Raw genomic sequence first — 13,034 nt, forward strand, 5'->3', positions numbered from 1 at the left:
ATTGTGTTGTAAAAGAAATAAGTAAATTATTGACTTTATATTAAAAAATCGGCTATCCACATAACATCATTATTAATACAATATAGTTTAAATACCCCGTAACTCTAATATGAGTTGATTAAAGTATAAAATATGACGTAACATTTTAAGTTTGATAAACGGACAAACTTGAGTCCATACAACTTGTGACAAAATGAAAAGTATTGTACATCGATAAAACAACTAAACTAAATTATGCCCACGTGGCGGAAAGGATTTACATAGCTATATCAAAGCATGCATACATTCCCTTGACGATCCCGGCTCATTGTTTCTGACCAAAGAAAGAGCAAAACACCAACCAAGATGGAGATGTCCAATATTTTAGATGGCATAGCAGTCGTCGCTACGAAATCGAAATTCCTGCCTCAAGGATTCTCTCAATACGTAGAGCGAAAATACGCCTGTAACTTTATAATTTTAAAGTTGCCATTTCATTGTTCCATCGGTAGTACAATGAGACTGTATCGAAACATTGGAACATCGCTTTAGTAACCAAGTAGGTATGCAATAGATAACCATGTTTTATGCTAATCTTACGAACAGAAACATAACTTACAAATTTTCGAGAGTCTTCGTAAAGTCTAAATGTTGAGTCACAGGAAAGATGATCTTTATTTCGAGTAAACTTTGTATACGGAATTGAGCAATCAACCCGTAGATTGTTGTATTGACTTTTGCCCGTCATCGGCTATTAAGATTTCTTTGTTGTAGGAACATGTTCGACTATTTACACGACACGCTGCTCTCAGATCACCTTTGTAAAAATAAGTCGAGATTTTTTCGTTCGTTATTGTGGGTCAGCATATATCGCTCTCACGATGTTGAATGAAATACTCAAGTCACTTAGTTCTATGCGACGATAGAATTTGCTTTTAATATATGAATCGGTTCGATAGCCTTATTATACTTACGTACTGAGTGACGCTGATAGACCGGTAAAGACATAACAAAAGCAGCATCTCGAGGTGACAATGACGCGTGATTGCCGAGTGAGAGTGTGTAATTGAAATACAAACTTAATACTTCAACGTGATTCACTCAATATAAATGTTGATTGGTCTTGGGAAATTATAATTAACTTACGTAAAATAATTTTAGAGAAGAGAACATTATTTGTAACAATACAAGGGATATCTACTGTTTTTGTAGTTTAAAGTTAATGTCTTACTAATGTCCGATTCAAAATGCGCTATCCGTGACCTACATCGTAGTGTCATAGGTAGGGTCATAGATAAATCGATAACACGTGGTTTCCTAGGATTTGTACCCGGTCAATGTAACTACTTCTTAGGATTTAAACATAGGTGGCGAGGAGTGGGTGTATAAACTTTGCACCTCTGCCTACCCCTTTGGGGATATAGGCGTGTGCTATAAACGATAGAATGATAAGACGTCGCAATGGTCGCTATTATCCCATTGATAAATAATTAATGTGACAGGGTGAGTCACCAAAAAGTCCTGGTTAGCGTAGCGCTTTATGTTAACCGCATTGTTACGAATTTGTATACATACTAATAAGAACTAAACTAGAAATAGCACGTTGTGAGTTTTATTAGGTATAAAGGTACTTAGTAAAGTTTTTCAAATACCTTAAATGACTTGCTGAATCTGGTGGTTTGTATTAGCGTTTATCATACCATTGTGACTGAAGTAGGTATGATGATATACCTACAATATTACAGAGTCTGTGTACAATTCAAAAGCCATCACAGAATGGTGGCCACGGGAAGGAAATAAAAGGAGCCAAGATAAATAAATATCCCTTTTAATTCTATATCCCACAAGTCAGTGGCTGATTTTGTTAATCGCTATTAATTCCGGCCACTTTAGCTGCAGGATCCTACCTTACTAATGACTATATTATTATAACGAAAATATGTTTCTTCTATAACCCGTGCACATTAACGGGACAGATGAAAGTGAGTAGTTCTCATGAATTCCTATATAATTCTATCATATGCGCCCTTTCGTCGTTGTCACAGGCCGTGCTTCACACGATTTGTTTATTTATATTGTGGTCGCCTTTCATCTAGTCTACGTGAGCAAATAATGAATGTACGACATATCACAAGGCGCTGTGCTGACGTCACGCCGGACACGGGCACATCAAAGCCGCTACCTCCATGATTTATGTCTATTTTGTTACTTCGCCCCAATTATGGACTCGTAAGTTTGTATATTTTCATAATAAAGAGTTTACCGGTGAAGTCTTAGTGGACTCTTTGATGTCTAATTAGGCACACAACAAAATGATTTGTGGTTATATCTTGGTTTTGCCTAATTGCTGATGGATTTGATTCAATTTATCGTTAATTTTAATTCATATAATTCATTGCAGGAGAAATACTTAGGTAGGTAGGCGATGGGAGACAATTATAGTTAAGATAAATATAACTTTTTTAAAAATATAAAGGAGCGTATATAATGTGGATAATATATACATGTGGTCTATGCAAATATTATACCTAAGTACTTATATATTTGTAAACAGCATATAATTATATCGCGGGTATGTAGCGAGTCACAGGGACTGTAACCTGGAAACTTACAGAGGGCATCATTAACTGTCAGTACTATTCATAGGCGAAGGAGAGCAGTCCTAGTATGGCTTTGAAATAGACTTCTCTGAGCGCCATCCCACTATCGCGTCAGACAGAGTACTGCGAGACAGAGTACTGCGAGACAGAGTACTGCGAGACAGAGTACTGCGAGACAGAGTACTGCGAGACAGAGTACTGCGAGACAGAGTACTGCGAGACAGAGTACTGCGAGACAGAGTACTGCGAGACAGAGTAAAGCAAGAGGGAAACCACCGCTTTATATTTCCCTAAAAAGTAGCATGAAAGATGCTACACCGACAAGAGCGTGGCTCTTAAATTAGTGATGATGAATATACGTCCCACTGCCGGGCACCGGATTTCTCACAATTAACTGGAGGGGGCATATGCTGCTCCACTACGGGTCGGTAGTGTTGGGGCACTAGCCACCCAGCTACTAAGCCGACCCATTTCTCGGAGATTTCAAGTCGCTCAAAATCCTCGTACTTTGTTTAACGACTTGTATTGGATGTTAATAGCGGAGTCAATTATTTTATGTCCTTTGAAGCACGAAGGATAAAATATATTTATGCTTATAGGCAGATATCTAGAGGTACAAAATTAAAAAGATTTTCATTAATCATGATGCTGGTTGATGGATTTTCCAGGAGTGTAAAATTAAAAAGAAAAAACAATTTATGTATTAAATTTTATTGCATCTATTCACACACCTTTCTGGGTAACGGTTAAAAGACGTTTGTATGTAGTAAAATCATAACTTAATACAAGGTGCTCTTGTTTAACTTCGGTATGTTTTATTTATATTGAATAATCTCAAGCTCTTTAGACCGTAGGTATATAACTTATTACACAAGAAAAGGTAGTTATTCTCAAAAAAGAAAAGGAAAGTAATCACAGTACACAATCATGTAACAATAATAAGTATACTATAGGTACTTCTACACGTTCAGCTATTGATATCTTTATTTTGTCAGTTGAAAGCAATTTAAGTTATAGAATACTTTTTAAATGTTCGTTGTTTACAGAACCACTTGACATGACGTCTTTCATCCGTATATATTTTATTTACATTGAAAGTACTGCTAATACAGAAATTTTATTGCGCCACTTCGCTTAAATATTCATGTTATAATTACAATATATACTTACAACGGTGACATATGTACAAAACTATAGACTCAGTTTTGGACTTTCAGTCTCTACAATATTGAAAAAAATATGTTACAATTAAAACAAATCAAGAATATAACTATACAATCCTTCAACATTATTACAATTATACAAGGCCATTTTAGACTTATTTAATTACTCCAAGAAATACCAATTCATGAATATTTTCAATAACCAAAGCTGAGTGTGTAGGGATGATGATTGTAATACACATCAAGCGAACTTCTCCACAAGTTTCTTGAAAGCAAAACTTGAATGTACATCAACCTAAACCATCGGAGCATTTACTATAAAGTAATTGTCGACTTGATGGTTTCCTGAGAAGCCTTTCGACTTGTATCTCGTACAAAAATTTCGGTATCCTTGGTCCCTCATCTCAACTTTCCTATTAGATTTATAACATTCAGTTTTGCCATTTGCTGCATTTTGGGAAATTAAAGAAATAAAATGATTAGAAGTAACTTATGTGAAGTATCGCGTAGGTTAGTACAGTCAGACATTTTCACTATTCTCTTTTATTTCGGTTGTCAAAATTCAAATGCAGTATTTTTACACGGCAATCCTTGAGTTGAGTATCTTTTTCTATTTTTTTTTATTATTTATGACTACTGCAGCAGTAATTTCTAATTTGTATATAATATAATTTAAGCTACCTAAACAAAATAAATTCAGATACTGTTGATGTTCATGTGGTTTTTAAAAGATAACTCCATGTCAAAAGCAACGAGTTTCCTCACGACGCAATGCAATTCATGCTATATCGAAACAAGGACAATTTAAGTATAGGTATAGTGTCCATAACTTTTTTCCTCGATATAAGTATTTGAACGAGATGTCATACTATAAAATGATAAGGATCATAAGGTTTACTTTTCAGTATAAGTAAAAAAGTGTTACAGTTCTGGGCCTATTTTCGTACATAATAGCGCTACTTCAAGTGCCCATATCTTTTTTCCTCCAAATATTAGAAACGAGCTGTAATACAATAAAATAGTAAAGACCTAAATCTGAATTTCAGCATAAGTAAAAATGTTCATTTTGAAGAATGGTCGTTGTATGAAATGATGAGCTATGACGTTGTCAAAAATTAACAAACATGGAACTTTATGTTACATGTGGCGTATTATTGCCTACCTTACCACACTCTTGTGATATCTGATCGCGTCGTGAGGAAGATCCCGTAGTAGTCATTCATTATTACATCATTAGTTGTACAAACTCACGAAACATCTTTATGTTCTTATAGGAGTTTGCTAACTGTAACCGAACCACAATACTATTAGATGTTCACTGATAAATGTACTTTGAAAAATTAAAATTATTTATTTTAACATAATTTAATTTAATGCTTAACACAGACAATCATAGTCCTCTGACTAGAAATAAGTTATACAGATTTTTCAAAAACCTCAACAAATATTGTATTGGTATTTTGTAAATATAAAAAAAAACTTACTATAAAAGTTATAACTATCACTACTGACCTCGTATCAATAAATATTAGAATTCGATTGTTATGTGTTTTAAGAAACTATTAAACAATAGAAGGTTGGACGTAATTAGGCACTAAATAAGTGTAAAGACAATATTTTGAAAGTAATAATTTACACTCTACAAATAATAGTATAAAACAGAGTCCCTTTATTTAGTAGAAACATAACATAATAATACCTATTTTTCAGTTAAATCACTTTTTTACCACCTCCAATAATAACTACAGCAACATGTCGCAAGGTCCAACTTGATTTAGCACCTAGTATTGTCGGTCGGTCGGCGCGGGTGCGTGCCTCGCGGCCGGCGGCGCGGGCACAGCACCGCGCTGACGTCGTTTGCGAGTTGTCAACCTCACGGGTGGCGGTCGGCGGCTGGCGATCTTCACGCCGCTCGCAAGTGTCCTCTATCACAAATCTAATCTTTTCTACCGGTGCACATTATTTGTATTATCACGTATATATACGTATGTATACATATTCATTTATTCTAAAATCGATATTTACACGTGAGAAGGCCCTTGCGGCACTCTTGGGCGAGATCGCTTTTATTGTCGATGTGCCAGCGACGGGCGAGGAGCTAGCGGTCAAGCTCGGGAAGGGGGAGGTGGATCAGCAAGTGAGGAGGTCGACGATGAGGACGGAGAAGGTGCTGGTGGAGCCGGCGCTGGTGCTGCCAATGCCAGTGAACGTGAATACTCCAACAGAGCTACGTCGGCAGGGTGGGTAGGTGGATACAGGCCACGATATAGGTCTGGCCTTCCGTAAGGATGCGCCAATCTGGCAGCCGCAGCTGCTGCGGATTGGTAGAAAGCTGAGGCCGAAGAAGGCGGCGTAGGCGCGTCACCTTCTTTGCTTGCCATGTCAGCCAGGGACCATATTCTTGGTTTGGCTGATGCTGGAGTACTACCAGGAGGGGCTCGAGACGGTAAATGTTGATAAGCAGGGTGAATAGGCCTTTCGTATGGTTCAGGTGAGTCCGGTCCGCTATCGGCGCGTGACTCGGACCATTCGGACTCAGTTCTTTGACCCAATAAATCTAACCTTTGCTGCGGTCTGTCACCGTCTTCACTTGAACCCGTACCGGAATCTTTTCCATCTATATAATAAAAAAAAGAAAGGAAAATTGTATTCGTTATTTAGTAAATGCACACCGCCATGGGGTTTATGGATGCTTAGTTGTAAATTTAATATGAACTTTAGTAGTCCATCTTGTAGGGCAGCTAATATTCCTGTAAGTACGTGCCAAGTTATGTTTGAAACATGCCTGCATAAAATCTCGCCGAGCGGGCATATCCATAAGACAATTTACTGTCATATTAGATAGGTACGCAGTTCTAAGATTGATAATATGATGAACCGTACGCTGATAGGTGGTCAGCGAGTAGTCCATTGCAACATCATGTTGGACTGAATACAATTCCGCAGTAGACGATATTATGCCCGGGATGATAAGCAGCAGAACGCATTTTATGTGAGAAGTAATATAAAGATATCAAATTATTAATTAAATCAAATATACCCACTTCATTGTACAAAAGCATATAGTAGGTATATTTGATTAGATGAGAGCAACCACTAACGTGAATCAGCCATAAATAAACTTGAATGCGGGAAGGCGCAACAAAAATGGGTTTAAACTGGGTTTAGACTATTTTTAACAGATGTATATCTGTTAAAAACATACACATATGAATACATAGGTACTTAATAAAATTGTTCTCAGAGAATGAAAATAATTTGAAATAAGATATGTTTGCTAGTCTGTAGTGTACACTTAAATCGTTATGGCAGCCAATCTTAGGTAATATAATGACTGCAAATTGTTAAGCTAAACATTGGCCCCGATTCCTGCAGACACCGCCTATTTTATTTTAAGTTATATCCGTCATTTTCATATCCGTCGAAAAGGAAAGGGACGGATGATTCACAGCTCTTAATTTTAGGAAGAATGAGTAAATGAATGAATAACCCGAGCGAATCAAAAAGGTACGTCGCTGGTATGCAATCCGTTTGACGTGCTGTCTACTTAACTATGTCGGGTTATTGACTGATGTAAATTTTTTAGACGGTTGGTTTAGATTTGTGCTTAAAATTGACGTGTGTTCCTTAAATTTTATGCTTGTCGATTACCCGTCCCTTTCCTTTTCGGCGGATAAGAAAATGACAGATATAACTTAAAATAAAATTAGATGGTATTTACAGGAATTAGCACCAGTGTGTCCCTAAAGTTTGAAGTCGTTCAAAATGCGACTGACTACTAATCTGAAAATATCTTATATCAATAAAATCAGTATAGTGTAGGACTATTTTATCGTTAGTGTAATAGTTTTACAAAGATGTAAGTATGTGTGAATTAACTTACCTAAGGCATCTTTTCCGTCATTACTTTTGTGGTCATCATCGTCATTGTTATTGTCATCATCATCAACCCTGTTTCTAGGCTCCCACGTCATTTTGTTTTCCTTTTTAAGACGTCGACGTGCGTTTGCAAACCATGTCGACACTTGCGTTAGCGTCATCTTCGTTATGATTGCGAGCATTATTTTTTCACCCTTTGTTGGATAAGGATTCTTCTTGTGTTCATTCAACCACGCTTTTAATGTACTAGTTGTTTCCCGAGTTGCATTTTTTCTTCTTGCTCCATTTAGATCCATTCCGTACCTGTCAAATTAATGAAAAATAAAATATTATTTAATAAGCAGTAACGTTTAACTTTACAGCTAACAGAAAAAAAATAAAGTGAATAACGGGCGTAGGTACCTATGTTTCAAGACACTTGACGCGTTAACTTAAGAAAGTTAACGCGAAAACTTGAACAGACTCGGCAATAGAACTAAGAAGGAACGTTTAAATTTTAAAGGTACAATCAAGCGTAAATGGTAAAGTCTGATTTGGGCGAGATTTCAGATAACGCGGATTGAGACCGCCCACATCCCTAGCGCTCGCCCTCCCGGCCGATCCCGTGACCGCCGCACCGAGCCAATGAAAGCGCCAGCATAATAATTGAAATCGAGATAAGCCACCGACTGCTGCGCCAGCGTTAAGCTGCAGCTTATCTCAGACACAGCTACGTACGCAATTGTTGGTCCGCAGCGCGTGGTTACTTCAATTGTTATATCTTTATTGAAGCTCATCTTTCTATCACAATCCTATTAAAGTTCTAATCAATATTGGTTCGCTTTGTCTTCCGCCTATCTTAGCTTGCTTCGAAATATTAATAATTTCTCAATAGGTAAATAACATGGTGGAAAATCAGACAATGATGTACGAGTATATAGCGGTGCTCATGCAGAGACTTGGTCCGTTGTAATTATGAATTTGTTATTTCTTCTCTCAATTGTATTCACAAAATCTAAACAAGATCTGCGTAGTTCTATACGTCAATACGTGTCACGGTAAGATTTAATTAAACTTACGAAACTCAAATCAAAAGGATATTCGGAACCCTTACAGGAACACTTTGTTTTCCGCCCGTCTGTCTGTCAAGACCCTTTTTCTCGGAAACGCGTAGAGTCTATCTAATCTAATACTTATATCACTATCACTTATATATAAATATAACACTTGTAGCTGTAAGAAAGGCAAGATGGAAGGTCGTACAGTACAAATAAAGAAAACCGTTAATTTGTGTTTCTTTCTATAAATAAAAAATATGTTTTAGGGTCACAAACTTATTTGCAGTTACTAAACTTATCATACGCAATAGTTTTTCAGCGGCAAAGGCAGTCTCAAGATGTATTTTTTTAGAAGTAAGATAAATAATCCAGTATAATACGAATTACTTAAAAATGTTTGTATTTTCGTTAATTTAATGAAAGTACAATAACCTACAATAATTAAAAACAATGTTTGCTTACTGTAACCGTTTGACACAACAGATATTTTAAGAGCTATAAATTAATGGAAGATGAACGAAATCAACAATGAATTAACAACAATAGATTTAAAGTGACAATACGAAAGTGGAGCGACGCCAAGCTTAGGCGTATTCCACAAACAAAAACCTTCATTTATCCACGGCGTGCCACTTTCACAGCATCCGAGCTCGCAGGGAATAGCTCAGCGCGGCTTCATTTTTTTATTATTTTGCTTCCCCCGTGATGTGCCCGCGCCCCTGCGGGCGGTTACGGCTATCCACCCCCTCACCCTGCATTGCCTCGCTTTCAATTAAATCCCTATCTCGACCACCGCCTCATGCTTCCTACTTAAACTCATAAAAATGAGATAAACACAAAAATATTGCCGGTACTTAGCTATTCCCGTTATTGTTAAGGGACACATTGATGTTGAATATAAATTCACCAATTAAATAATTTTTAAATCCGCAATCGCTATTTAAGAATGTACAATGCATATTAGAGTGACGGATGTAACAGCGAGTTCCGTGTTCCAATGGTTAAGCGTTGGGTTCATGATCCGAAGGTCCCGGGTTTGAATCCCGGTGGGGACATATCACAAAAGTCACTTTTGTCATTCCTAGTTTGCCTAGGATATAACAGGCTGATCAACCGATTGGCCGAAAGTAAGATGATCCATGCTTCGAAAGGCACGTTAAGCCGCTGGTTCGGTGACTACTTGCTGCTGCAATAATAATTATTATAAATTATGTACGTAGTCGTTACATGAGTTGTGTACTTTAGGCGGGTCAATTATAACCCCGACGCCAGAGTTGCTGTGGTTGGTCAAACACCTCACAACCCACACGATAGAAGAAGAGATATTTTTACTGTGGAAAAACTGAGGCTACTACAATAAAAGCGGGCGGAACAGGGCGGGCGTGAATTGAGTCATAATAATGAAATAAAGGCAAACAAAAAATAATGGGACGCAATGGTCAGCAGCCATTGTTGACAGGTAATATACTGAAATAAATAGACCAACACCTTGAAATATCATGTGTGATTATTTAATTATAATTATGTGAATTTAGTACCCGTTAATATTTTTTTATCTTTGTTTGCAAATCTAAAGTAAGTACCTGAGTATTAATTTATTGAACCTTGCTCGTAGCATTTAAAAAGGTATTTTGTTTCGTCCCAAAGCTCGAAGATTCGAATATTTTCCACTTTTATTTTTAATTTGCTTTCTACTACTAGGTATTGAGATAAAGCTGTGTCAGGCACTCTCTTGGAAAATCTAATTTGCACGAAAGGTTTCTCATTAACCTTTATGTATGATTTCGTGCGAGATAAAATATATCCTAACTGAGTGGTTAACTCTGTCACCGACATAATCGTCTCGTTGTCAAGTAACGACAGTAACTTAAGTATAGTTACTGTCTTGAACCTTAAATATTGATAACGTATAATAAATATAGGAGTTCTATTAACGTAAAAGTACTATAACGATGTGACCTTTTCAAAGAACATCGTACTGTTGGCTGGTTCTTTTATAAGTTGATAAGTTAGTTTTTGAATGACGTCAATAGCGTTCGTTCATTATGTTTGACTAAATAACTATAATATATAATCGGTTCGATCGAGATACACTTCATAGTTTACAAAAATCTTTACTGTAATTCGGAGACCAGTATAAAAATATTATGAAATGCATGCTGTATATTGTAGATTGTATAGTTTCATTGAATTTAGTCGTGATAGATAGGTTAGTCTTGTCTACTAATTGCTTGTTTAGTAATGGTGCCGATTTGGCAGACATTAATTTAATTTGACTGTTTTAAAAATTAGTTCTATCTCTGTATTGCTCTTATCGTAAGAGAATGACGGCGGTATTTATAAGTACTGTCAAAGTAAATTAAAATTAAGTATGTGGCTGCCTGAATCGGCAGCAATACGAGTCTATTATAATACCTCCTCTGACTAGTAGTGCAGATTTTGGTTTTGTTTAAAGTCTCAATCCAATATCCCTGTTACACCGTGCGGGGTTAGCTGGATCAGGTCTCTTTTAGTCATAACCCCCCCTTTTGTTATATCTTTTCTAAGATTTTTTTTTATTAATATGTGTAGGTACAAAAAATAAATTATAAACTGATAGTCACAATACAATATTTCTAAATAAAATAAAAAAAACCACTTGAAACCGTGTTGAATACCTCACAATAGGGTTCCGTAGCTATTATGTAAGGACTAAAAATACATTTTTCTTAAATCTCTTTTATAGTAAGTATTTGCTATTATTTATTTGTCAACAATTTGTTAGATCCAGTAAAATATAGATCGATAAATACGTACCATAACATAACATATAATATACTTTATTGCTCACACAGGAAATATAAAGTTACAGTACAATAAGCCTGTCTGAAGACAAACTTGCATGACATGACAGTTATTATAACCAAAAGAAACTGAAAATTTGTCTTCAGACTGTAGTAGTCACCCTGATAGGGGTTTTTAGGTGTGTTTTCTTTTCTTCTAAAAATATGTCGTTTGACGTTTGCCTATTTTAACTGCTGACTATTTTGTAGTCGATTTCCTAAAGTTATAGTGATAGTTAAAAGACTTCTGATGGGTTATAAGTATTTCCTAAACCGTAAAAATTCGCTGAACATACATTGGGCGATTCGGTTACCCCTAGGGGTAGTCTTTTCTATTATACATATATATACATGTCTAAGTATATGTATAAATATCATATCTACATGATAATGAAGAAAGAAAAGAGGCTTGGTAGATTATGAAGATGAAACACCTTCATTTATATGTAGGCACATATTATTTTAAACACGTTTAATATCATGTCTCCATCTCGGATAATATTTTTTATTTTTTAGATTAAAGAAAGGTTTTATATGACAATAGCTCCCATTTAAAGTTTGTCTCAACGACGATATAATTTGGCACTATTTTAATAAGTACGTTACATAAATGTAAAAAAATATTATTCTACAAATCATTCGTTTGAAGAAATAATTAGTTTCGAACCAAGTTTGACTATTAAGTCTATTCCTTCCTGGATTTTTTTGCGGCGGCTTCTTGAATATTGTCAGGTTAGATGCTTATTAACCTATAGCCGCTTGTTGGTAGAGCGGTAGGAGATTGAATTTTGAACATCTCCGTGACACAGAAAGCACCTAAAATTGTCGGTCCCAGTTATTGTCACATGTCAACCAAATCGGAGGCCTTCGGAAGGGTTAAAAGCAGTGACATAATACCTACAATTTTAAAGATTGTTTGTGTGTTTGTCTTATATTTATGTTTTTGGAAGTATCTGCCCAAATGAATCGGTCTGTTCTGTATATAATACACGTAAGATTAATATTTTATTTTGTTACATATTAAGTTGCATGTTTACATTATAATTATCTAATAATATGTATTATAAGGTTTACGCTTCACGCTTGAAATTAAATATTTCACGCGTGGCAAGGTAGTTTTGAAAGATTAGTTGAGTCACAAATCAGAGCACAGTAATCGATTTGAAATGCATTTTTGCAGAGATTTTAATTGAAACTGAATCTATTTATATTTTTTAACTATTTTTAAATTTATCAAAATATCTTAAGGCAGCGAAACTGTATCTTCACTTTTTATGTGGATGATCGTGCCGCTATTCGAGTTTGACGTCGGTAAAAGACAGTTAAACTGGCTTGAAGGTATAAAGTTTCCTACAGTTCTTTACCAATGACATCGTCGGCACCCATATAATATTACACGGTGCGATATTTCGTCAAGTAATAGATGTACACTTTTTTCTTACACTCCAGCGATCCAGTATAACTCACGGACTATGAAATTTCAAAAGCTTTTAATACTCGGTGACAGTTTCTGTGCTACAAAGGTTCGGTAGAGTGTCTCACACATGCAAGTAT

At 35.9% G+C, this 13,034-nt stretch overlaps 1 protein-coding gene across 2 annotated transcripts in view; it reads right to left on the reverse strand.

Moving 5' to 3' along the window:
• Nucleotides 1-3,298: 3,298 nt before the first annotated feature.
• Nucleotides 3,299-13,034, reverse strand: part of LOC126380701 (homeobox protein caupolican) — a 46,120-nt gene continuing 36,384 nt past the window's right edge. For both annotated transcript variants that reach the window (XM_050030295.1, XM_050030294.1), the window contains exons 4-5: nucleotides 7,626-7,924; nucleotides 3,299-6,359 (exon numbers count right to left, since the gene is read on the reverse strand). In XM_050030295.1, the coding sequence (XP_049886252.1) occupies nucleotides 5,848-6,359; nucleotides 7,626-7,924 (811 nt within the window). In that variant the 3' untranslated portion in view covers nucleotides 3,299-5,847. The remainder of the gene's footprint in view (nucleotides 6,360-7,625; nucleotides 7,925-13,034) is intronic.

This window comes from Pectinophora gossypiella, chromosome Z (genome assembly GCF_024362695.1).
Source record: "Pectinophora gossypiella chromosome Z, ilPecGoss1.1, whole genome shotgun sequence".
Taxonomy (NCBI): Eukaryota; Metazoa; Arthropoda; class Insecta; order Lepidoptera; family Gelechiidae; genus Pectinophora; species Pectinophora gossypiella.